General features: G+C 37.0%; 1 protein-coding gene across 1 annotated transcript; it reads left to right on the top strand.

Annotated features, from left to right (window-relative positions):
• GSPT1 (G1 to S phase transition 1) lies at positions 1-25,566 on the top strand. The gene is made up of 15 exons (XM_042864530.1): positions 1-434; positions 10,653-10,700; positions 11,049-11,090; positions 11,827-12,054; positions 13,084-13,117; positions 14,619-14,696; positions 16,844-17,024; positions 17,370-17,524; positions 18,438-18,578; positions 19,324-19,417; positions 19,713-19,793; positions 22,192-22,365; positions 22,752-22,841; positions 23,054-23,222; positions 23,849-25,566. The coding sequence occupies exons 1-15, from the start codon at positions 140-142 to the stop codon at positions 23,899-23,901; spliced, it is 1,863 nt and encodes a 620-aa protein (XP_042720464.1). The 5' UTR covers positions 1-139; the 3' UTR covers positions 23,902-25,566.
• Positions 25,567-26,594: the final 1,028 nt, after the last annotated feature.

The following is a 26,594-nucleotide window of genomic DNA, read 5'->3' as shown; positions in this document are numbered from 1 at the left end:
CTAAGCTGCGCGTCGGGGCGGCGGAGTGCACGCGGAATCGGCGGAGCGAGTGCTGAGTCGGTGCTGCCGCCGGCTTCTCTCTTACCCCGGACGCTGGGAGACGCTTCACGGCCGCAGAGGCTTGTGGGGCAGCCACAAAATGGAGGCGAACGGGAGCGGCAGCGGGAGCAGCAGCGACTCGGCCCCTGACTGCTGGGATCAGGCGGACATCGAGACGGGCAGCGGCGCCAGCCCGGGTTCCGCCCCGCCGGCCGCGGAGGCCGAGGCCCAGCAGGAGCTGCTTGGAGCGGCGTTCAGCCGGCAGCTGAACGTCAACGCTAAACCCTTCGTGCCCAATGTCCACGCTGCCGAGTTCGTGCCGTCCTTCCTCAGAGGGGCACCGGCGCCCGGCCTGCCGCCACCGTCGCCCCCGCCCGGCCTGCCGCCGCCCCACGGTGAGTGGGACGGGGTGGGCACCGGGATGGGGCCACGTTGGAAGAGCGCGGGGTGACGGCTGCCGGGCCCGGTGCGGGGGAAGAAGGAAAGGGCTGCGCGGGGCCGGGGGGTGGCGCGGGGCCTCCGGAGCGTGGGGGAGCCGGGCTGCGCTGCGCTGGCCTGCGAGGTGGCTCGCAGCCTGGCGGGGGTCAGAAGGCAGCGCTAGGCCCGGAGTGCCCGGGGGTGGGGAAGTCTCGCGCGGGAGAGGGGCTTCGCGAGGGGCGTCACGCGGCTCTGTCTGTCCGGAGGGGCGATAGCATTGCTGTAGGTAGGTTGGTGGTGGCCGCTTGCCCGTCCCCAAAGCCTGTGGGGCCTTAGGGAGGCTTTCGCAGGACCCGGTGGTACGGCAGAGGCGACCTTGTGGGAGGCAGAGCCCTGGTGCGGGTGCTGCGCTCTGTGCGCGGGGGCCCCCCCCTTGCCTCATCCTGCCTGCCTTCGCTTGCGAAGGGTCACCCGTGGGGAGAATGAGCCACACAGCGGTCGTTTTCCTCGACCTCTAGAGACAGTGATTGATGATTTTGGTGGTGATATGCGTAGTGTTAGTGGGGGAATGGCACTGCTTCTGCCACCAGTGTTTCAGGCATATTTTAAATGTCTTTCTGAAGATCACATCAAGTAGCTAACTTTATTCTAACATGAAGCTGATAAACAGCTCGGAAGGAATGGAGATTAGCCTGTCTGGCCTATGTCAGTGGACGGACTTGTGATTTGCCCAGCTTTTAATTTTGAAGGGCTGTGCAGGCAGCATTAATACTAGGTTTACTTTGCATATGGGATATTTAAGGAGAGCCTCTTTTCAATTTCCAGCTCCAAACTGAAGGTTCTTCCAGAAGTCAGACATATTGGTTAGTTTTGTGGCAATATATCAGTGTCACACTTGCAGCTAAGGAGTTTGTGACCTGGTAGAGACACTTTCCTGTGTTCTTTTGTGGTTTTTTTGTTGTTGTTTTTTTTTTTTTCTCCGTAGAATCTTTCTGTATCCTTCCTGATACAGTTTGGAATAAGCTCGTATTTCAGATATTGATTGCAGTAGTTTTATTTCACTAAAGCTGCTACTTGTTAAACTGTGTTTATTATGATTTTGTGTTAATCATGGCTTGTTATCCATTGTGTGCTGATTTAGTACGTAAGTTAGTCTGGCACTTACTGGGATCTACACTCAGCTGATGTTGATAGCTGAATCTGTAACTTTCACATATGATCCTTTAAAATTTACATTACATTAACCCCTTTTCTGTTTTAGAGAAAACATTGATTGTGGGTGTTATTTTTACAGCTGTTAAGCATTCCTGATCTTTATTGAGAAATGTAGCTTATGTTCTATGTGGGGCAGACAGTATGTCAGTGCGCTGAAACATGCTTCAAAGAAGCGCCTTGGACGGACTGTTGGATCTTGTTGAGATTAAATGTGTGTGTTAAGTTTCACTGGTGTGTAAGGCTCACTGTAGAGGTAGAGGAGGAAGTTCGAGGCTGTTCTAAACATGTCATTCAGCTTTAAGTAATATTTAATTCTTCTGTGGTTTTTTTAGCCAACCTTGTACCTAAGTCTTTTTAACTTTGTAATCAGTGCTTTGACTGAAAACTTTTTGGGTTTTTTTAATGTTAGGAGAACTTTTTTTTTTCCCTTCAGCCACTCTGTAAAGCTTTTTTTCCCCAAGACTTCCAGTATTTTAATAGGATTTGAACTACTTTTCCTTACCTGTTCATTGTATTTATTTCTTCATGCTTTAATTTTCTCCCCTCTTTTGCTACCTAAAGGGCTTATGGTAAGTTTCTGTCTTTCCAGATACTAAGGGTGACTTTACTGAAAGCTTGTTGTTAATCTGGAGTGATCAGAATAGCCTTTCTTTTTATCTTAGTTGAAGAGTACATTTCCTATATAGTGCTGTGATCTACCTGATTTGAATTCGACTTGCTTCTATATCTTCTTTGAGGTTCATAATTTCATTTTTCTATAATTAGACTTGAGTGTCCTTGAAGTTAAGTAGACAAAAATCTGCTGTTCTTTTCTACTCTTATTAATAAATAAGATAAATTATTTTTTCTTAACTGGAGGACTCTATTTGGTGTGGGTTGTTTTTTTTTGTTTTGGTTTTTTTTTTTTTTTCCTTTCCAGCTATGATGTACTCAGTTAAAGTAATTGACAGTCTTGTCCTGGCAGGTGTTTTGTATAAAGTGACAACAACTACTTTCCTGAGTAGGAGAACTAGGTGGAGCTGGCTCTGGAAAGAAATCGGGACAACATATTCAGCACCACTGTATAATCATAGGTTACTTTTCAGCAATCAAGTTTGCTTTTGCTTCTGTAGGCAATTAGGTGTTCCATGACATACATTCTCTATTATCCTATGGGGTACGAAAATATTTATTACCTGTACTGAGGACTGTGCAGATACTTCTTTGAATTAAGTAGGACCCATATCTGAACTCTTAAGAAGAGTCTAGATAATTGTTTGTCAGCTTAAGTGGCCTGAACCTAAGTTTTAGTAACTCTTTTCTCCTTAGAACTTTCTCTTACTGAGATTTTGAGTTGTGTTGAGATGTCGTCTTTCTTTTGTAATTCAAAGAGTGTTGTAGATTAAGATCAATGTGTAGTATTAGCATTGGGTATAGAGAAATTCCACAGAACTGATTTCACTTATCTGGCAGTTGTATGTCATAGTGTTTCTTTTTACACACAGTAACTCATATTTTTAGTAATTTATCTAAAAATCCTGTTGTGTGTTTAGAGCACTGAAATGATGTTCAGAGGAAAACCATTCAGGGGGTGAAATGCTGCTTTCCTAAAAGTTATGAAGCTTCTGATACCTTCATTCCAAATCATGGTTGTTTTTTTTTTTTTCTGCTTTCTTTTGATAGCAAATTGTGTGCTAGTGCTTACTGCTAATGAAATTTCTGCTTGCAGATAGTTTAAGAATCAGTTTAGAATTACTGTTTGATTATAAGCAAAAAGAGTATATTGTTTAAATTTCTGAATCTAAGAAGTGTATCTTTAAAAAAATGTTGTATTTGTGAGGACCTGCTTTTATCAAGTTGTGTCAAAACTCATTTGCTCGAAATCTTTCTGGGAGTTCCATCAGAAGTGTGAAATAGAGGCTTCCAAATTTTCTTTGCGACAGATAGCACAGACTGCCTTCCAATGAATCGCGTCAAGAACATCTAGAGCGAATTATGCTTCTAGGGGGAAGCTTCTTTTAGGAAAGCTTCTGCTGGACTAGCAAGCTCAACTAAATTAAGGCAAGGTGTGATAGTTAAAATGACAGTATGGTTGTGCTAATGCCTCTAAACGTTCTTGATCATAGATGCCCCTCGCAGCTTTGCTGTTCTGTGACTTATTCTTAGTAAATTTTATTAATGTTGTAAATCAATACTATTGCATTTTTGTTTGTTTCTGTATTAATGCACAAAGGAGCAGTTGCAACACTTTTTTTTTCTCTTGAGAAAATTGAAGTGTTAATAATTCATACCTGAAATCCAAACAAAGTTTATCCAAATGCAACATCAGCAAATGCAGCATCAATTTACATTATTATGGTTATGTTTTTGTCATAGTACTTGAATGTATGTGGGGTTTCTGGTAAAATCTATTGCAGCTCCCTTGCATGGGCTTTACATTGTTAATTTTTACATGTCATTTTTCTGCTCTTCACTGCTGATTTTGCTTGAACCAGGTGACCGAACTAGAAGATTTCCCAGAGTCCCTTCCCACCTGAATTGTTCAGTGCAGTATGCAGTGCTTGTGCTAAGGAAAAGGTGACAGTGATAAAACAATAAGAGGAGCAAATAGGTATATAATGTAACAGCTGGCGTAGAGAAGGATAACATTGAGCCTTTTGGTAGCACTAGTGCTACTGCTTCTTCTAACACATGTTATGTTGAACACTTCAAGCAGATTTCTGAATGTACTCAGCAATGACTAATTTAGGCAACTTGCACCTACCTACTGTCTCGAGCAAAGCAGGCACCTGGTTAAAGATTCAATGCCCCTTAGAATGTTTCACACCCTAAATATCCTCAGACTTGTAAATATTGATTTGCAAAGCTTACTCTTGAAATAGTTACGTTCAAGCAGCTGGGCATTCGCAGTCTGTGTATAGGTAGTAATATCTATCATTTTGGTTTTTCCTGCTCTCATTTTTATTTACTTTGTAGCTGGCTGGGAACATTCACTTTTTTTTTTTTTTTCTTTTTCTTTTTTTTTTCCCCTCTTTAAAACCAGAAACAAAGGGTCTGTAGTATCTACTGCGTCTGTTCTGAAGCCTGTAATTTCCAGAGTTGGGTGGAATTACTTCCAAATTGGTGATGTCTTGCTTTGCCCCATTCTGTGTTCTGGGAGGAGGTTCCCCACTGAGAAGGTGGTCAGGTGCTGGAACAGGGACCGCGTTCCTGGCATGAAGCTGCCATAGCTCAGGGAACATTTGGACAGTGCTCTCGGACATAAGGGTTTGATTTTTGAGAGGTCCTGTATGGAGGCAGGAGTTGGACTAAAAGTTTTTTTTCTTTGTCTAAAACTTATAGTTCACTGAGCTAGCATTAAATGGGTTACAAGTTTATGTGGCTTACTCATAACAACTTCTAAGTAGCTACATGATGATAATTTCCACACATAGGGAACTGGTGACACTAGTGCTCGTAATTATTAAATAGCTCATAATTGTGACCTTAACTGTTTATATGAATGAAATTTAGTGCTATCATGTGAATACTAAGACATGGCATAAGTTACATATTAAAAAAAAATCTTGAGTTACGTTACCACTTGACTGTTTGGAGCATTGGTGTCCTTTATCAGCTACTCTTGATGGCTGACCTGCATAGCCTCTTTCACAGTGGTCAGCGTGGAGAAAGGCTGTATGTCTTGGCACTGCCTTGCAAGATCACCAGCTATAGCGTACGCATGTGCTGCAGTTAGGGTGCCACTCTGGTGTTGGTTGTCAACATCTCAGTTGTCTGCAGGCAGGTAGCCAGCATTGCGTTGTTCCTGTTGGAATAACTCATCAGGCTTGTGGCCTTTGCATGACTCCAGTAAAAGGCAAACTGCTAGGAGCCAGGCTGTGAATTAGATGAACTGTCCTGGAGTCTGTGCATGGTCTGCTGACCATGTCTCTGGCACCCTGAGCTAGCTTACTGATTTACCATATTGAAAAGCATCGTGTTATCTTAAGACTTAGCTGTTTTATCAAAGTGCACACAGAAATAATTTGGAATAATTTTTGCATTCTAGTAGAAGTTCAATTTTAATAAGTCTTGTGTTTTTCTCCAGTTTTATGATGCAACACGTACAAGCAAGAGATGCGTGTAGTTGTCCGAAGCTAAGGTGGAAAGGTGGTTTTGTTGTGAAGGAATAAAACTGACAGTGTTTGATCAGTGATGTGTATGATGAAGAGGTTTGTATGAAAGTGGAATTCATACAGTTTCAGTACAAAAGTTTGCTTAGGACAGGTGACTCAATATTGAAATGTGCTATTTGTATGCATAAATCTTAAGACCTGAGTTTAATTTGGTAAAAATCCATGGGGTATGCAGGATTTTTGTCCTATTTGTTCTATTCCTACAGATTTTGAGATATATTTATGAAAGAGTGGAAATGTTAAGTAGTTGAATTGAGAGCTTGATTTTTTTTTTTTTTTTTCCTGATTGTCTGAGAAATCAGTATGTCGTTTCAGCACAGACATTTGGCTGTAAAGAAACTCTTATTTTTCACTGTTTTTCTTGAAAATCACTATAAGTTTTCTTAGACTCAGTTGCGAAGAAGCATGTTGGTTTTTTTATAAGATAAACTTAAGGTGTGTGTCCTCACTGAGGAAGGAAAAAAGGTGGGTCTTACTAAGCTAGTGTGTAATAAAATCCTGTGAACACAAAGCAACTGGTATTTTTAAATTTTTTTGTGAATGAATATTTTAAATGAATATTACTAAGTCATATTAAAACTGCTCATATATTGGTTCATTTTAAAAGCTAGACAAAACTGTCTCTTCCTCAAGCTGGGTCTTACCATATGAAGCAAGTCAGAGAAGAGAAGAAAGTAATTTTGGATGTAAATGAACTTAGAAAATGACTGCCTGAATTACTTATAGTGAACTCTTGGAGATCTGTGTATTTTAAAATATTGAATATGAAACATTTCATTTAGCTCTAAACTTGTGCTTACAGTATCTTTTGGGTTTTTTTGTTGTTTGGTTTGTTTGTTTTTTTTTTTAGAACTAAGAATCTCATTCTGATTCTTCTGCTCTGTAGGTTTGATTTGGACATTTAAGTTTTACTTTGGTGTAATATCCTTTTTTTTTTTTTTTTTTTTTCTCTTTTAAGTGGGGAACAAACATCATGTAATTCATGGAAGTTTTCATAGTGGTATGACTATTTTGTAAATACATATTGAACTAACTCAGGTATTCAAATCACAAGTACGGAAGATGATGGGATTCATAAGGTGGGTGTATTTCTTATCTCTAGCCTTCCAGGAATTCCTGGGAAGGAACTTGTTGTTCCAGTTCCAAGGCAACAACAAAACTGCTGTATAGTCTCAGACTTGTGGATAAGACTTCTTTCAAACTTAATTTGTCTCTTTGTGGTTTTTTTTCTGCATTTGTTTTGTTTTTCCACTCTTCATTCTGTTGTACAAACCATTTAATTGACCCCGTATTGGAAGTACCAGCCTGGGTTCTTAACTCTCTCTGCAACAGAGAAGTCTGAGTTCTGCTATACGTGGAAGCAGGTTATAGCTTCGCTTTGAGCCATGATAGCAGATTCTATGAAGGTGTTTGCACTGTGGCTCAGGTAACTGCTTCTGAGGATTTACCAGTTACCGTGGAACGGTATCTGCTTATGAGGAGATATTTGCTGTTTGTTTATTCTGTGCTTCTGGTAAATGTTCCAGTTCAGATAAAGATGGAGCTCTCATTACTGCTTAGCATGTAAATTTGCCTATAGGACTGTATTTGAACTGTAGTTATGATCATAGAATCATCTGTGTCGGAAAGGATCTTCAAAGTAAGTCCCATTGTCAGCTGGACCTGCCACGTCCCATCTCTAAATCATGCCTTTAGCACCTCATATCCTCCCAGACCAGTTAATTAGTTTTTGTGCTTTGGCAAATAGGAAGCAGAAATTCCCAGTGTTGTTCACTTCCTGGTTTAGATAGAGCTTTAAAAAATATTTTCAAAGGTTGAATGACAACTTTATTGGATCTGCTTGTGCAACTTTACCTACTGTACAACAAAAATGCTTCCAAGTACACCACTTGATGTAGTACGTAACAAATGCATCTGTTGTAGTAGGATACAATATAAATTAAGTAGGCAAAGTGAATTCTAGCACAGGTTTTTTTGTTTGTTTTTGTTTTTTGGAGGTCATCAGCAGTATTTAAAGAGACAAATCATCCTGTTTTTAAAATAGAGCAATTTTTAACTCATTTTTGGGATCGTGCGTACTGCTTCAGTGAACATTGTTAAAACTTCTTTATTTCTTTCTCTCTCTTTTTTTTTTTTTATAAACCTTTTTCTGACTAGACTGTGAATTACATGAAGTCTAATGGTCTACCTATAGATAAATGCAACTTTGTACTACCAGTGGATAACTACAACACTTTTACTTTCTTCACTGATTTAATCAGAACCCTAGTAGTTTGTCTTTTCAAGAGGACTAAAGATAAACTGCACACCTCCTGTAACATGGTGAACAAGAAATGCAGCTGTTCCTGATTTAGAGTTCGAGGAGGGATGGAGTATAAAGGTGCTGCATAAAACTGAAGTGTTGTTAGCCATACATAAATCCAAGAATTTGAAGCATTACTTAACATTACAATTTCATATCATTTAAGACATGTAATGACTTTGAAGCCACTTTTCACACAAACTGCATTTTGAATCTAACTAATGTGATGAGAATCCTACCTGAGTTATGCTCACAGGAGAGAATTAAGAATTGTTAAGCTCCATGAAAAAGTGTTAGATTTTCTTTGTGTTCCATTTGCTGTATAGAATATTTTTATAACAGTAGCAAACTGTATTAACCTTAGTTGTTACTTCACTGACTTCCAGAAAATCCAAAAATTGGAAACTTTGTATATCTGCTTGAGTGTATTGGAGAGGTTGGGGTAAGTTCAAAGGGCTGCTTGGAACTTTCCTCAGTTTCCCTCACCTTTAAAGATATTGTGTTACAATGTCTTTTACTGCCCAGGGGAAATGAGCAAGGTTACTTCAGTCTTCTGAATTTGTTCAAAAACATTTTGCTACAGGGACTGTGTGGGGTTTGTTGTCTGCTCGTGCTGTAAATCAGCATCGACTCCTAGGTAGTAAGCCTGTTTCAGCTAGATCCAAATTATTCGCTGTCCCCTCCCTCCCTCATAATCTAAATGTTGCTTAGACTGTTTCAGAACTTAAAGGTCAAGTGTTTTTCCTTGAATTACTGAGAGAGCTATTGTGTCTGCTCTGTAGTGGCAACTGCAGTGCTCATTTACTGGCTGATAAATTGCTTTGGAGAGCAGATACAGCCAAAAGGTGCCGGGTAGTTCAGTTTTTGATCAGCCCAGCTGCTTCTTTGCCTCAGTAGTTACAGATGCAGTACTGCTGATGCGAAGATGAAGAGTGCAGTGTGGCAACGCAGCTGTTTAAGAAGTAGAATTGCATCCCTTCTTTGGGGGGGGTGATTTGTCTTAAAGTATACTTCAGGGCATTTGGTCATTTCCACATAGAGCAAATGACAAATCTGAAACTTTAGACTCAGATTTTTCTTTTCTCATCTTGTTTGTGAGGTACCAGTGCCTAGAATAACCTGCCTTAACCTGAAATTCTTTAGCAGAAGAAAGAAATTACTGAAGGGTGTTTCTTTTCATCACTTAGTGCCTGTTCTTTTTGAAATTGATAAGTCCTATTTTACTTGATTCCTTCACAATGAACTCTCTTAGAGCAGTTTGTATTCCTTTCCTGTCTTGAAGGAGCAGTATGTCTTATGTAAGTCTGAGTCCTCTTGTAAAACATCTACTACTTTGTATATCAAAGTGACCAGAGTTTAATCAGTGGCTATGGCAATGAAGAATAGGTCTTGTCCCTGCTGCTGTGTGGTGTTAGTGCTGTATGGCATCCATACACAAAATGTATTCATTTTTCTAGTTTGCTTAGATTATGAAAATTAACAGATGGACCTGCTTTCGGGAGTGCTACTCCTCAAGAGAATGAACTCTGTTCCCATCCTTTTTAAACTACTTGTAGGTCTTCTCTTTGTGAACAAGTACACAAACACTGTCATGTAACAAGTTTTTCACTGTGGAGAAACTTTGGGAGTAAAATCAGGGGCTTGCTCAAATGACATTGGATTGAAACTAATTCTGCACGTGTAAAATTAGCCTTGTGTTCATATTTAAATTCTGTGCCACCTGCTTACCATGCTTAAGTGGGACGCTTGATTTTTCCCGGTTCTCAAATGGCAATAATAATTCTTGCAAAGAATCTCAAAATAGTCTACTCTTCTGCTTTTACTTACTGTATCAAAGCTTTAAAAGAATGATTTGACCCTGTGGCACTGGGACTCTGGCATGCAGATCAGAAATGATATGATACAGAAGTGTAGGGAACCTTGCTCTGAATGCTTTCTTCTATGTTGCTGTGCCCTTTCTGCTGCTGCTGCTCATGGGGTGTTGTGCTCTGACCCACATTCACCCTGCCTGCAAGCTTTGTCATCTGGATCTCTTCCAGCTTTTCAGCATTGCTCCAGTTTATAGAAGTCTGCAGCAAATGCACAAACAGTGCTAAAGCAAAGAGGCTTAGAATCAGGTCCTTTTCTGCATGTTTTTGTTCTATTAAAGAACGAAAGAAAAACGGTCAAGCTGGTTTTCGTGTTTCTAAACATCAGTTAGATACTAACAGTTAAACCAGCAAGTGTTTCCAAAAAAGATGGATGGGGTATAATACTGTGAATAGAGAAATTGCTTCCTTTAAAATAAGATCTTATTCTAGTGTATCTTTGAGGGATAAGGAACTATTTTCTGAACTGGTATATTATTTTTACAACTTAGAAGGAGCACTCTTTGGAAGTATTCATGCCTGGAGACTATATTTAATGCTGCTGGGTGGTGGGTGGAAGTAGTCTTTTAAATACACTTTTTGAAAGAACGGTCCTTTGTATAAAAGTGTGGAAATTGGTTACAACAGTGTTCTTTGATAAACTTTTTTTCAATGCAGGTTTACCTGTAGAGACTTCTCCAGAAGAGCAGACAGCCTCCTGTGAAGGTAGTTTTTATGTTCTGACAACACAGTACAGCTCCATTAAATACAACTTAATGTGAATATTACAGAGAATCTCACTTCTTAATGTATGTATGATCTTTTTCTAAAATTCATTCAGTGATTATTTAGTGTTAGAGCAGGCTCTGCAAATTACATAAGGTCCAATTGGTTTTTTGAAGGCCATAAAGGTCGCGTGAAGCAGAACTTTTAAAACTGAATAAGGTTGTGTTAAATAGCATAGGGAAGTGCCCGAGCATCTGAACTACACATTTATTAGTTTACTCTATTATTCTGTGTTCTTGATATTGTTGTGATAATCACACATACTTAATGATTCCTTTTTCCCCCTAGGTTCAAATGCTGCTGTTAACATGGAAATTTCAGAATCTGTTGGTAAGATGAAAGTAGTTCCATTTCACTATAATAGGTTTATAAAATAACCACAACTGTTTTGTTGTTGTGTTCTGTTGTTGTTTTTTGCTGAATCATTGCGAACAAAATTGAAGAGTACTTTACTGAGCCTTTGTGCCTTGGTCCTTTCTAATATTCATCAAGTCTTTATGCTTAGATTAGCAAACTGACCACAAGTATGCACTGACAGATGCAGTTGGATTACACTGGAAAAAGCAGCAACATTTTATTCAGAAGTCATTTTCCATATATGAAATGCAACATACGAAATGGCGATTAATGAAAAATGTTAGTAATATGAATAATCAGAACATGAAAATAGTCTCTTTCTCCTTTTATTTGTATGGCTTTTCAGGAAACTTAAACCATTATCCCTCCCTTTTTCTTTCTAAACATATTTTTCTATGGATTCAGACCAGCATGAATATGTGTTGATTTTCAGAAAATTTTTTCCCCCAATAAAATTTTTGCTTTATTAAAACAGAAATCTTTTAATTGCCTGTGAAACAGTTTTCTGATATTAGCATATAAGATTGTCCAAAAACTCCTAGTAATAACTATTTCAGAAATGAGCATCTGCCTTTTCAACATAAAAAGATGTTATCAGACTTGATAATCAGTATCTTTTGATTGCATCTTGAGGATAGGGGCTGTTCTCAGTAGTCATTCCTTTTAGTTTCTTGATCTGGTTTAGTATATTTATTTGGTTAACTTTTAGTGGAAAATGGAGAGACGGAGATGTCCCCAGAAGAGTCATGGGATCATAAAGAAGAAACAAGTGAAGCAGAACAAGGAAGTGGTCCAGTAGTGGATGCAGGACCTTCAGAAGAAGGCACTCAGGAAATGATGGAAGAGGAGGAGGAAATACCAAAACCGAAATCTGTGGTAGCACCACCAGGTGCTCCTAAAAAAGAGCATGTAAATGTAGTATTCATTGGGCATGTCGGTAAGTTGTAAGGATGGGAAGTAATGTATTGTATTGTGTATTATCTGGGAAGATTAGAAATTAATTCTGTTTTTCTGTTACAGCTATTCATCCTCCCTTGAGGTTAATAGGCGCATTCATCCTAATAAGGATGTTTTAGAAAAAGTAATTTGAAGCAGGTCTTTCAGGGGAAGACTGGCAAGGATGGACTTGTCTGAGTTCTCTTGGACACAGTGGCGTTTGTGTTGATGATTTCTCAACTACTTGCTCTTCTGAATGCCGAAGTTACAAATCTGTGATAGTGACTCAAAGGACAGAATCAGAAAATGATGATTCTCTTCTGTTTGTTATAAATGTTCTCAGGAGGTTCTTACTATTAATAATTGTTAATGAATTTAGAAATTATTTTTCAGCAAATAAAAAATTATGTAACTATAAACAACAGATCAACTTAATACAAGCCTGAAACCTGTAGCATAACATCCTATTTGAATAGTTTCAACAAGCTCCAGAAAAATCTTGTGATATCAGAAGTACAAAAGGACTATTGAATCATGGGTCCTATATTTTTACATGTGGAATCTCTTAGCACTTTAAGTGTTGTAACTTAGTCCTCAGGTAAATTCAGAGCAGAGTTGCACAAAAGTAAGGCAGTGGTCAGAGGTACATCCCTATTTTAAGGGCAGCCTCTAGAAATTAGTAGAAGAGTGAAGGGTAGCAAGGAAAGTGGTTTTGCAAGAGCTTCATACGCAAGTTTACCCCATGCTGTTGCTGGTCCCTTTTGTTGAGTTTTCGTTAGTTACAAATGATGCTATGTTGATATGTATTAAAGCATTATTTTTTTATTTATTGTGAATGAATTGACGGTTAACTCATGGAAAAAAGGGAAACAGAGATGCTTCAAAAAATCAGTTGGATTAAATCTAGGAATTGTATCTTTGGAAGCAAGTTAGATGACTTTGATCATAATTGCTTTCTCTTTTCCCCTAGGATTTTATTTTAAATTGTGAATGACTTAACATTTTTATGTTTTTTTTTTTTTTGTTTAAGATGCTGGCAAGTCAACTATTGGAGGACAAATAATGTAAGGAAACTCAAATGAAATTTTTAGATTTGCTGTTCTGTTTTGTGAATTATAATGCATTAAGTAAAATAAGTTATGTTCTTTCTGAAGTTAATCAGCAGACTAATATTTTTTTATGATGAAGCATCACTCTGTTTATTGTCTTTGAAGGTTTTTAATTTCAGCTGATCTAACCTTAAGAGTTTCAATTTATGGAAACAACTGCAAAAGCATGCATTATTAAATGGGGGAAAGACCCTCAATGCATTTTTTTTTTTTTTTTTTTTTTTTCAGAATGAGACTATTTTCCATTATGCTTCTTAAATTATTTGTGCTTGTTAACTTCATCCTTTTCATGAGAATTTAAAAAAAAAAAATTGCTTATTCCCTGTGTTAACATTGGCAGGCTTAACTTGATTTAATTTGATTTTAATCAGATTTAATTGGATTTAAAATGTAAAATTAAAATGGTAATTTTAAAAGTCTATTTTAAAAATAGTGCATAGAAAATGCAGTATTTTATGGTATATAAGTAAATAAGTGCAGCTTGATCTTTATGGTTTGTCAGAAACAAGAAATGGAATGTGGTGCATGAAGAAATAAATGCTATCCTGCTGATGTGAAGTATTCCTAGGATTTTAAAGTAATTTTCTCAGCATAAGAGAGAGGTCTTTGTCTTGGCATTTTCATCTTGTTTTGTTTTAACAAAATTGGAATGTTGGAGCTGTCATGCTGCATTTAACCTTGTAGTTCGTACAAGAGCAAATTAGCGTTTTGTTGTCTGACTGTCTGTTCTCCATTTACGAGAAAATTTCTGTTCTTAATGCTCCTACCGGTGTGCTGGGCTCCTGAACGGCTTGTTGGGCTTTGTTTTGTTAGATTTTTTGGTAGGAATTTTTCTGTGGTCTTTCATTTTTATAGAACATCACTTTGTTATAGGGGGCTGGGAAGGAAAAGGGTGCATGCCAAGATTGTCATTAATGTTCTATTTACTGTTGCTGATTTTTCCATTGTAAACTAAGCAGATTACCATTATTAGAAGATAAGTTGGAAGTATGTGAGTGAAAAAGCTGAATGTTGTGATGTTTTAAAACTGTACGCTCCTCATCAACCTGTTTTGGTAACTGAAAGATCTCTGCTAAAATAATAGATTACTTTCTATGTGTAGAAAGAACGAGACAAAAAAGTATTTTCCTTTAAATTTTAGAGATGTTTCATTTCATTCTTTTTCTTAGTTTCTCCTATCTCCAATATGTAAATATCAGATGTATTTTCTTTTCAAGACTTGTTACTGCAGAGCATTATACATGTAAGCTTACAAAAGATATTTATCTGTCATAAAGCAGTGATGGTGTACTTCCTACAAATAACTGTGTGGCCTCTTCTGGAGAAAAAAATCCACTGCTATTCACATCAGATTGATCCAATTCTTCAAAATAATCTGTAGGAATAGTATAACTAACTATTTGGAACTACATTCCTGTTTATGTAAAATTACTTTTTTTTTTCCCTCCCTCTTTAGGTATTTGACAGGAATGGTTGATAAAAGAACACTTGAAAAATATGAAAGAGAAGCTAAAGAAAAAAACAGAGAAACCTGGTATGAAACTGATTGAAGATAATAGCATCCTGTTTTCTTTGCATTGTGATGAAAATGAGAGTTTTTTCATCTCTGTTCCTATTGGATTTGCTTCTTGCTGAAATGGGTTTGGATTGGGAGGGGAGGAACCTCTTGTTTTCTTCCAGTACTGCTTTATCCAGGGCTATGTTGAACAGTGCAATTCACATTGAAACAGGTTTTATTGCTTTTTATTTTCCCTTTTCATCTTTTTTTTTTTTTTTTTTTTTAATCTTAGAACCATGCCTAGTTGTCTGGTAAAAGGAATACAAAGCAGATGCTTTTTTCAAACATCTCTTGTGTTTATTCAATTTGTGTCTTTCACCTGTAAACAGCAGAGAGGGACCTAAAAGATTGAGATCAAAATTGTCAGTGTAGAAGGTACAAGAAAAGATCAAGTGGATAGTTATGGCATTAACATTTACTTGTATGAAAAATGAGAGAGCACATGGAGTCTAGTGTTCTTAAGTTTCTACCAGGCAAGACGATGCTGTCATGTATAGATTTTGGGGTCTTGTTTGTAGTGTGTTTTTTCTTCGTTTGTTTATTGTATACACACACGGAGCATGTATGGCAGCCTGTGTTCTCTGTCAAACAGCTCCTGGAAAATTGATTTTACTTTGAACCTTTTCATTTTTAGCTGTCACAGGGAAATGGGGAGTTGGAACAGCAGCAGCCAAAAACTTTCTTAGCAAGAGAACAGCAGTGGAACTCTCTAGGAGTGGGCATTGACCTGAATTAACTGTATTATATGTGAGAGGTAGAGGGGTAGAAAGGGTGACGTGTGTTACTTTTTTATCAAGCAAGCATAATTTCCCCTGTTGGAATTTGGCCATGATAATGAGTATTTAGGAACATTTCTAAATATTGATGGCCAACTTGGACACAGATTTTCTCTTTTTTTTTTTTTTTTTTTTTTTTTTTTTTTTTTTTTTTTTTTTTTAAAGAGAGTAGCAATTGAACACTATTTTTTTTCCTTAAAGTACATCCTGATATACAACAGAAAATACTGCGCGTCTGTCATTACTGGAGATCTTGTTTCGCATGTTGAGAGTCTTGAAACTTGAACAATCTCACTTTATGATTTAAAAAATAAATACACTTCAGTGCAGTTCAAATTTCAAAGATACATTTCCTTTCTTAAAAACCAAAGTGCAAAAGAAGCTTTGTTATCCAGTTACCATGCATTGGTTTCCTGTTTGACTTCTGTAAGCTGAGAAAAACTTGACCTGTAACTTGACTGAAATCTTCCAGCCATGGTTTACAACAGCATAAGATCATGTGCACTGTTGCTATCTAGCTCACTATCTAGACTTCAGTGAGTAACAAAAAACCTAGCTTCTCCCTAGGGAAGAGTGTGATTGTGTAACTGTAATTCCCAGTATTTAGTGCATCCTCTGACTCCATTGAGCTGAACATAATGTCTGTGAGTTACATGGTCCCTGAAGTTCCATCTCTTGATTACTGCTCAGCTGAGTTAGCAACTATCTCTTTAGAAATCATCAAGACAATAGAAAAGTTAAACTAAGCTGCAGTTAACACTTAAAAATAACTGTTTTTAAGCCAGTTCAATTATTACTACTTATTGAGTGTTACTTGGATTCTCTCTCTTCTGTTCATCGATTTTTTTTATTTTTTTTTAAATATTTTTATTTTTAAATCCTGAAATAAAAATCTTTTTTTGACAGTTTATTCTTCACTTCGTTTGTCTAAACTTAACTCCAACATCTATTTCAGCCAACTTCTGCTTAATTTTGAAGCAAAAAAATACTTGCAAATCAGAACTGTTAATCATGTTCAAGAAGGGAATGGTTTTGTGTTCGATCCACACAAGTTTGTTTTTCAAACTTGAGGGAAGCTCAGTGCTGTAGTATTTGAGGTTAGATCATACCTGGAGAACTTAGGAATTGAAAACTGTTGTTCAGAATTGCACAGGTTTATGTGTAGGACAGCTAGCACTGGGCAGTAAAACTCAAATAACATTCTAAAAAGTCACTATTGGTGTTGAAAATGCTTTAGTTTGGTAGTGTTTATGTGATTAAGAATTGTTAAGGGAAAAAGAAATTTTATGATAACCAAATGTTCATACTTAAGTAAAAATTAATATAAAAACAATGTGTTTTTTGTAGGTACCTTTCATGGGCCCTAGACACAAACCAAGAAGAACGTGACAAAGGTAAAACAGTGGAAGTAGGTCGTGCCTACTTTGAAACTGAGAAGAAACACTTCACTATTCTAGATGCTCCTGGGCATAAGAGCTTTGTTCCAAATATGATTGGTGGAGCTTCTCAAGCTGATCTTGCAGTGCTGGTAAGGTCAAATTAGGCTGTTCTGTTTTGGATGTATTGTGGAATTATGCTTTTGACTTACTTTATTTACTCATTTGATTGGCTAAAGTAGCCAAAATTTAAAAATCTGAAGTATCTTTTGGAGTAACTGAAGAGCTTTTTAAAATAGTTCACAATTACTGTGTGGTTTTTATATACATTAGTGCAGAAACTGATGGATAATATTCAGGCTATACCAGTATATTTTCCAAGCTTTTATCAATTTTGACTACCAAAGTTATTTTGGATTAAGGTAATATTGTCCATTGTCTGTTGTTCTACTGAGAGAACTGTAGAGCTTATTATTAAAATATGCACTCTTAACTAGGTTATTTCTGCAAGAAAAGGAGAGTTTGAAACTGGATTTGAAAAAGGTGGACAGACGAGAGAACATGCCATGTTAGCAAAAACAGCAGGTGTAAAACATTTAATAGTTCTTATTAATAAAATGGATGATCCAACTGTAAACTGGAGTAATGAAAGGTGAGTTTAACATAACAATGAAAATGTCATCAAAAGATATCAAAATAAGCTATTTTTTAACTTATTTTGTGTCTTTTTTTTTTTTTTTCTGGAAACCTTGAAACTTTATACTGAACTTGAGAGGAAATTTTGCTTTCTGTAGTTTAATTTGCCAGTTCTTGATTGCTTGGCCATGTGTCTGTTAAACTCCTAGCTTAGGTTTGGTGAGAACAGCATTTCCCTAGAGATGTTTTTGTAGTGATGGGTTACAGTTCTTCCTGCAATAAGAGTCAGAGCACCTTGCTTATGCTTATGCTTATTTTGATATCTTAAGAATGTCAGAGTACCTGTCATGCTGTCAAGAATCATGAAAGTTTTTGAGGAAAGCTATCAGGGATTATGCAACCTTACATCAGTTTGGTGTGCTACTTGAATAAGGCAAGGCCAATTGTTCTCTCTTGGTTGTGCCCCAACCTTCCTAGAATTTTTGACGTTACTGAATTCAGCAGAAACCAAAGGGAACAAGCATAATAGAAACAGCATTGTCTTGTGAAATGATACAGAATATGGGAAGAAACAAAGACATCAGTAGCATGAAAGCCTGCAGAATGATCTCAGTAGCTATCTGCTTTGTCTGTCCTGGTATCTTGCCCTGTGCCTCTTGCTTAAAAGTTTATCTGGTATGTGCTGCTGTTTATCCATCCATTAATTGGTCAGTGGGAGAAAACTAGTTGTGCTCTATGGAGCAGAGGAATAAGGGAAATAGGCACTACTCAGTTGTACTGAAAGACTGGGGAGAAAATGCAGTTAGCCCACTGAGATTTATTAGTTTTGCTGTTTACAAAATAACTGCTGAGAATTTAAATAAGGCTGATTTTGTTGTTATGTCATGTTTGAAAAATTCAAGTTTTGATGTACTGCTCATTTCAAATAGATACGAGGAATGTAAAGAGAAACTGGTTCCATTTTTGAAGAAAGTTGGCTTTAATCCCAAGAAAGATATTCATTTCATGCCCTGCTCAGGACTCACTGGAGCAAATCTTAAGGAACAGTCTGAATTCTGTCCTTGGTATATGTATGTATCTTAAATTCAATGGCTTGCATATTAGTTACATTTCAATAGGAATAAATGCTACAGTGAAAGTTGGAAGTATAGCTTGGCATATTATATCTGTGTTTAAGAATTATTGGCTGAAGTACTTGAGGAAGTATGAGTATGGCAGGAAGAACACGGAGCCCATGTAATTAACTGAACATGAAAGCCATAAAAGGTTGGAGTTAGCAGATTCTGTAAAAGTATTAGTATTTATTAAATTTTGCCTTTGTGGAATTAAATGCCTTACTACCATTTCAGATTATCAGTGATTGCATACGTTGCTAGGATGAGTAACTTTTGATGTGAAGTTTGCTTGAAACTGTATTATAATTAGTGACAAGCCACAAATAGGAGTACTAGACATCATATTTTCCAGTATTCTTGATAGCAGTTAAAACATTAACAAAAATCATATTTGAAACTATCTGATGGGTTTTGACTATTCAAAACGTACTAAGTGTATTGAGCAGGATTGTCAAGGGAATAATGTGTAAAATATACCTAAAATGTTACATAACCATGTGCACTTCCTAGGTATAAAGTGTTAGCTTGGGTGATGTGAACACTAATGATGGGATGTTATGATGGATACAGCTATCTATTAGAGGGCACAGTGATCAACAATAACATATGAAAATATTTCCCTTTGCATTTATTCACTCTGAGTATTTTTTTAAAATAGATGGGTGCTTGTATAATTAAAATTAATGCCTTCTGCTTTTAGTGGATTACCATTTATTCCATATCTGGATAACTTGCCAAACTTCAACCGTTCAGCTGACGGACCAATCAGGCTGCCAATTGTGGATAAATATAAGGTACAAATTAAAATGATAGTATTGAAAAGATAAGTGGTTTATTTTCAGAAAGCAGTAAATTGACTATTGTTTTTCTAGAGGGTATTGTTTTGTCTTTCCAACTGTGGAATAATGACAGAGACATTAAGACTTCTAATCTGTAATGTTTTGTGAGAACAGTTTCCAAAACATCAAGTATTGCTGTGCTCTATAACTTCATAGGGTTAAGTAATTACACTTTTCTAAGTATTATAAAGCAGACTCTTGAGGAAAAAAATGTTTTTAATTTTTAATGTACCAATTTATTTTCATGAAGGATATGGGCACTGTGGTCCTTGGAAAGCTGGAATCAGGCTCAATTTGCAAAGGACAACAGCTTGTGATGATGCCAAACAAGGTATGGTAAGGTTTAGATATTTAGAAAATATTTCTACTCTGAAAACAGGTTGATTCTTAAATGTATTCATTTACTACTTTAAATCAGAACAATTTCTAAATTAAAGACTCAAGTAACAACTGACGTTCCTAGGTGTACACATACATGTATGTGTGTCATTCATTTCCTTAGCATTCATAACTCACATTATATCTTTTTTTGTAAACTAAATCACTAGTGCTACAAACAAACAGTTTATTTAAAGTGTTTTGTGTTGTATTTATTAGAGGGCCCACAAAAAACCTAAGGATGGCTCTAGTTAAGAGTAGGTTATGTAGGTAGGCTGCTGTTACTTAATGTAAAATTGTTATTTGAAATAATTGTGTTGACCTGAAGAGAATATAAAAATGAAGAATTTGAAAATATAGTTTGGGAGATAGAGAAGACTAGTGTACTAAAATAATGGTTGTGTTCGCTTCCCTTACTGAACCTTACCTCCCTTCCCTTTCCTTCCCTTCTTACAAAAAAAGCGAAAAGGAAATTTTGCTAACTATTTGTCATCTTGTTTAACCTGGCACTTTTTCCAGTTCTATACACTGAGGCAGTTTGCTATAAAATATCTTGATACTCAAATGTACAACACATCTATAGCTAACTGAAAGCTGGTATTTCTTAATCAAAGTATCACAGAATCACAGAATCACCCGGGTTGGAAGGGACCTCAAGGATCATGTAGTTCCAACCCTCCTGCCTAGCAGGGCCACCAAACATACACATTCAGATCAGGTTGCCCAGGACCCCGTCCAACCTGGCCTTGAACACGTCCAAGGACAGGGCATCCACAACCTCCCTGGGCAGCCCGTTCCAGGGCCTAACCGCTCTCCTAGTAAAGAACTTCCCCCTAACATCCAACCTAAATCTTCCCTCCCTCAACTTGGATCCATTTCCCCTAGTCCTGCTGTTGTCAGCCCTTTTGAAGAGTTTACTCCCCTCCTGGGTGTAGGTTCCCTTCAGGTATTGATAGGCTGCAATGAGGTCACCCCGCAGCCTTCTTTTCTCCAGGCTGAACAAGCCCAACTCCCTCAGCCTGTCCTCATAGGGGAGGTGCTCCAGCCCCCTGATCATCTTAGTCGCCCTCCTCTGGACCCTTTCCAAAATCTCTATGTCTTTCTTGTACTGAGGGCTCCACACCTGGACACAGTACTCCAGATGGGACCTCACAAGAGCCAAGTAGAGAGGGACAATCACCTCTCTGTCCCTGCTGACCACCCCTCTCCTGATGGAGCCCAGGATCCCATTTGCCTTTCGAGCTGCCAGAGCGCACTGCTGGCTCATGTTCAGTCTCTTGTCCATCAGGACCCCCACCCAGGTCCTTCTCTGCCGAGCTGCTCTCCAGGCCCACTCCTCCCAGCCTGTACAGGTGCCTGGGGTTCTTCCGGCCCAAATGCAAAACCTTGCACTTTGCCGTGTTGAACCTCATTAGGTTCACCCGAGCCCAGCCCTCCAGCCTGTTGAGGTCCCTCTGAAAGTATGTCAGCTTCAGTAAGATTACTTAAGATCACTTAAGCTTTCTTAAGGTCATTTAACAGACAACAGCATTTTATAAAACTACTGCTTGTTATTTTGGGGTTGAGTGGAGAAAATAAGAGATTCTAAATGTGTTTAACCAAACTATTACAGAATTTTTATTCAGGAAATATCCAGTGTTTTTAATGACATTCTTCTTTTATTAGTTGCTTTTGCAGTTAATGAGTATTTAACCTAAGCTTCAGGAACTTTTTCTGAAAAAGCTCCTATGTTTTATATTGGCTAGTAACGCACACGCGCACACACACACACACACACACACACACACACATATATATACACACACACAAAATTAGAAGAGACATTACAGCATATAGAAAGATCAAGGAAATAAGTTTTTATTTCTTCTTAGAGCGTTCGTGAATCTGTTTTTTGGAGAAGATGATAAAAATAGATCCTGTAGAATTCTGATACTGAAGGATTTCATGGATCACATTTGTATTCAAGCTATTTCATTTGGAATGTAATGACTGCACAACAATATAGGTTGCATTCTCCTTAGTTAGCAGTTTGCATCTATTGTCCCTCTCATATCTTAGTAAATTTTTTGAACTAATTTTATTTTGAGACATAGTGGATATATTTTGAAATCTGCTTTCTTTCTATTAAACATATGATATAGAATTATATGAAATAAAATCTTTTTGAATAAATACACTGCTTTGAATTCTAATGACTCATCACTCAAATGTTTTGTTTTTTGAAGCTTACAAAACTGAATATAATGGAATTAAATGATAATGAGTTTATTTATTGAAATCCTGTTATACTGAAGTGATTTTGTACCAGACTAAACTATTCATAACAGAAAACTGCATTTTTTTGCCTAAAGCACAACGTGGAAGTTCTTGGAATCCTTTCTGATGATGTAGAAACTGATTCAGTAGCCCCAGGTGAAAATTTAAAGATCAGACTGAAGGGAATTGAAGAGGAAGAGATCCTGCCAGGATTTATTCTCTGTGATTCCAACAACCTGTGTCATTCTGGACGCACGTTTGATGCCCAGGTAGAATAATTAACATTTGATTGCTGTGTAAGTGGATAAAAAGCATCAAAATATTTTGCCTGTTCCACCAAACCTAATTTTTAGCAGTTTCATTTGAGACCTCTCATTTGTTATTGTATCTCTAAACTAACTGACAATAATATACAAAGCTATTCTGACCTCATCAGTCTGAGTTTAAAAAATGTTGTTTGTTTTGAATGTAACTTAGTTAAGTTTTATACACCTATAACGTGGAGAACAGGATCTTGTCAAATCAATTCTTCAGTTAGAAACAACTTAGTCATCTCCAAGTCTTCATCTAACAAAGAAGTTATGCTTGTGTGTTGAATTACATTTTAATAGTTAATAGAAGAAAAGGAGAAATGAACTTTTTTTTTTTCTTACAGATAGTGATAATTGAGCACAAATCCATTATCTGCCCAGGTTACAATGCTGTGCTGCACATCCACACCTGTATTGAAGAAGTTGAGATAACAGTAAGTTGTGATATGAATCTAGTCAATGTACTTACTGGGGTGAAGAGTTCTCTAGAGTGACTAATGAAACAAAGTTCCAAAAATGGCTGTAGCTGTTAGCACAGATCTTCAGTGAAGATGGATTATTTTATGCAGTAAGTCTTAAAAGAAATAACCACTGCTTTAGCATTCACAGCTATTAATAATACTAAATATTATTTCCTCTTTTACAGGCCTTAATCTGCTTGGTGGACAAAAAAACAGGAGAAAAAAGTAAGACACGGCCTCGCTTTGTGAAACAAGATCAAGTATGCATTGCTCGTTTAAGGACAGCAGGAACTATCTGCCTTGAGACATTCAAAGATTTCCCTCAGATGGGTCGCTTTACCTTAAGAGATGAGGGTAAGAGTGCTGCAAAAATACAGTTATTACAAATAGATTGTGCGTGACAATGAAGCATTGCCAACATCTAGTTGAAATTACTGTGTCTGTGTAACAGCAGAAAGTAAATAAAAATTATTGTTGGTTGAAGTGCTAGAATTTAGTATGTTTTATGTTAGAGGAATAATTTACAGAAAGGTACGCTGTTGAGATAAAGGGCTGAATTTGAAGAACTATGAGCACTGTTCTCCTAATGCATCCTGGAATGTCTACCCAGGATACAAATACCATAGTATCTCTATTGAGAGACCAAAAAGATACAACTGTTATCTTTAAAAGAAATAAACAGATCTGGCAGAAGGATTCAGCTTTGCATTCTGCTTAACTGGATACAGAGCACACTTTCCGTGATCTGTAATGTATGTTCTAACATGAAAACAACAGGTTTTACTATTTCTATTTACTCTTTTATAGTACTTCTAAAATATATTGGTGCTTTCATCATGCAACACAGAAATTTATTATCTGTATTATTTCTGGTACACTGGACAGCCTGTGTTTCTGGCGAAAGCTTTTGTGCTCGTAAGAGATTGCGCATATTTTTTTCCACAATGTATGTAACTGTGGTGTTTGTCTCCTTGGTTTAGGTAAGACCATTGCAATTGGAAAAGTTCTGAAACTGGTTCCAGAGAAGGACTAAGCATTTTTCTCAATGACCCCCGCGTAATACTGTGAGGAAAACCGACTCTGCAGAAGCCTACTTCACTCCGCCTTCTTATTTTCTGCCCATTAATTAACTTCTCCCCATATTTTGCAAAGACAAATTTCACAGCAAAGGTCCACATTATGTCAGCTTTCTCATATTGAGAGCTCTGCTATGCCACTGAATTTCCCCCCCAAATTTGTTTTCTCCCAAATTCTGCTTCCTTGGAAAGATTTGGCAATAGCTTTGTAGTCATGTGGACATAATTGCCTATAATTACGAAATTCTAATGGATTTTTAACGTTTAATTTCCCCTGACATATAAAGACTTTTTTTTTTCAAGGCAGATAATTCAGAGTGTGCGAGTGTGTGTGCACATGTTACAAAGATGACTACCATGTTAATAAAAACTATTCAATTTGAAATCTTTTTCAGTATTTGAATTGCTTTTGAATAATGTTTTTTATCCAAACAATTGCATTAGCTTTTTAACTGTCCAGTAACCAGATATTTGGATACTTGGATTTTTCTAAACTTCTCAGCCTCCCCACATGCACAGTTTTAAATGAGGCAATTAGGCACTCAACCAAGTTTGTAATTAGATAATTCCTTTTGCCCCTTTCCTTCACTCAGTGCATCTTTAAAATTAAAAACATTTGTGCTAATGTGGCACTTTCACTAGTTTTACATTTATTAATATTTTCAGCAAATTTAGGTTGACTTAACATCACTATTAGACACAGTCAATTTTGCAGACTAGAACTACATATTGTCTTTATAAAAATCCAGCATTTTAAAATTCTTATCTGCAGAGAATTCCAACAACCGGTAAATCAGTGAAATTGCAAAAACAAAAATTGGTGGCAGTAGTGCCTACTAGTATTTGTAAGAGCTGCATTTTGTGGGAGAACTGGGTCGATTAAAATGTGCCAGTTATGTAAGTTATTCAGTTTGTCCTGTCTTTAATTTACAGGGCTTGGATAATCCTTGCTGTTTGAAAGTTCTGAGGGAGAAAGACTATTTAAATCCCCAAGAGTTTGCACATATTGACATATAGGAGGGTCAGAATCAATCATAGACTGTAAACTTGCATATCAAAAAGCAATGTAAGGACAGGTGACCTTTTTCTTGGGAAGTGAGAAGTGAAACTGGTTCAGCGTAAATCTTACTCTCAGTACAACCTGAAGGAGCTGCAGAATTAAACCCTATTTAGCTGCACTTTTAAGGTGGACTGTCTACAATTGCGATCCTGATTCTAATGATCAGGATGAAGGCTTTTTTTTTTTTTTTTTTTTTTTTTTTAATTTTCCAGAGTATTAGTAGGAAGTAGTAAAAGGTATATTCAGAGCTTCTTCAGAAGGCCTTGAACACTTTCAGTTGTATAATTGTGGCAAGGCCGCCCCTTCTCCCAAAAGTTCACAATCAAGTGACTGTATCTGAATTTACAGAACTCAGAACTGAAACAGATTTACCCTTTTGGGGTTTTTTTGGTTTGGGTTTTTTTTTTTTTGTTTTGTTTCTTTGTAACTGTGGAATTCCCATTCATTTCACTTACAGCTACATTGTATGGACAGAAGAAGTTATTGTCCTTCAGTTTCATTTGAGTACACTTGTAGCTACCGTAATGCATGGAATTGAAATAAATTTTATTATGTCTGCAAATCTCTGGGCTTTTTTTTTTTTTTTTGTAGATCAGAGTTTAAAAGTACCTTCCCCCCCCTCCCCCCCCTTAAGTTAACAAAAACCATAATTCCTTATTTCTTAAACTAATGAAGAAATTAAAAGCCAAGGAAAATTACTCTTTTTCTTATTCTAGATTAATTTAAGATTTCTACAAGTCTTGTATTTCTTTCTCGAAGCAAGCTCATGAATTTAAAATTTACTACTAGTAGTGGAGAATATGTAATTCCTAAATTGCTAGAACTCTTAATTTTTTTGTTGTTGTTGTTCAAATGCATTTCAAGACTATGTGGTGCTCCAGTGGAATTTTTCTCTTTACTGTAAACTTAATGAGGATTTGTAAAACTTCACTACATTGAGGCAGGAGTTAGTATTTATTAGCAAAATGAGAAATTATCTGGTGGGTTGAAGTGCTAGTAGATAGCGTCTCTTAGCATTTCCATAACTCATCTCGAGCATTTGATTACCACTCCCATAAATGCAGTTAACTGTCACCTCACCCAGAAAGGGAAACTAAATTGTTTCAAGTTCATTAACAGAATTTACATATTGCAATTAGGTTTACTAAGTTGTGTTAAGTTTATACTTGAGAATAAAGTACTTACACTCTATACCATAATGATATGAAAATGTATAGATGTACAAAAATTGCCTGCATTTTAAATAGAGGATATGAGAGTACATTATATTTGAGTAATTACAGACTCAGATTTTTTTCATTACACCTCCATTCTACATTTTATAGACTCATTTTTTACAATTAGCAAGTTCAGCTAGATCTAGAGGAAAGGGGGAAAGTGCAGCTTTGCTTGAAATAATTGTTAGCTGCTGCTTCCCTAATGTAATTTTTTTTTTTTTTTTTAACTACCGTTTTGAGCACTTCCTTTTATCAAAATCTGGTATGCTGCTTTGAAGATTGAAAAAAAAAAAAAATGAACTCCCCCCCCCGTGCAAAAAAAAAAAAAAAAAAAAAAAAAAAGTAAGCAAGCAAACAAGAAAAATTGGACTGA

This window comes from Lagopus leucura, unplaced genomic scaffold (genome assembly GCF_019238085.1).
Source record: "Lagopus leucura isolate 7727_CA_CO unplaced genomic scaffold, USGS_WTPT01 Super-Scaffold_760, whole genome shotgun sequence".
NCBI classification, from domain to species: domain Eukaryota; kingdom Metazoa; phylum Chordata; class Aves; order Galliformes; family Phasianidae; genus Lagopus; species Lagopus leucura.
This window is presented reverse-complemented; position numbering and strand designations above follow the sequence as displayed.

Coding starts and splice junctions, on each gene's coding strand:
- GSPT1 (XM_042864530.1), top strand. CDS start 140: ATGGAGGCGAACGGGAGCGGCAGCGGGAGCAGCAGCGACTCGGCCCCT. Junction 17,525..18,437: donor GTAAACTGGAGTAATGAAAG/GTGAGTTTAACA, acceptor CATTTCAAATAG/ATACGAGGAATGTAAAGAGA. Junction 22,842..23,053: donor TTGAAGAAGTTGAGATAACA/GTAAGTTGTGAT, acceptor CCTCTTTTACAG/GCCTTAATCTGCTTGGTGGA.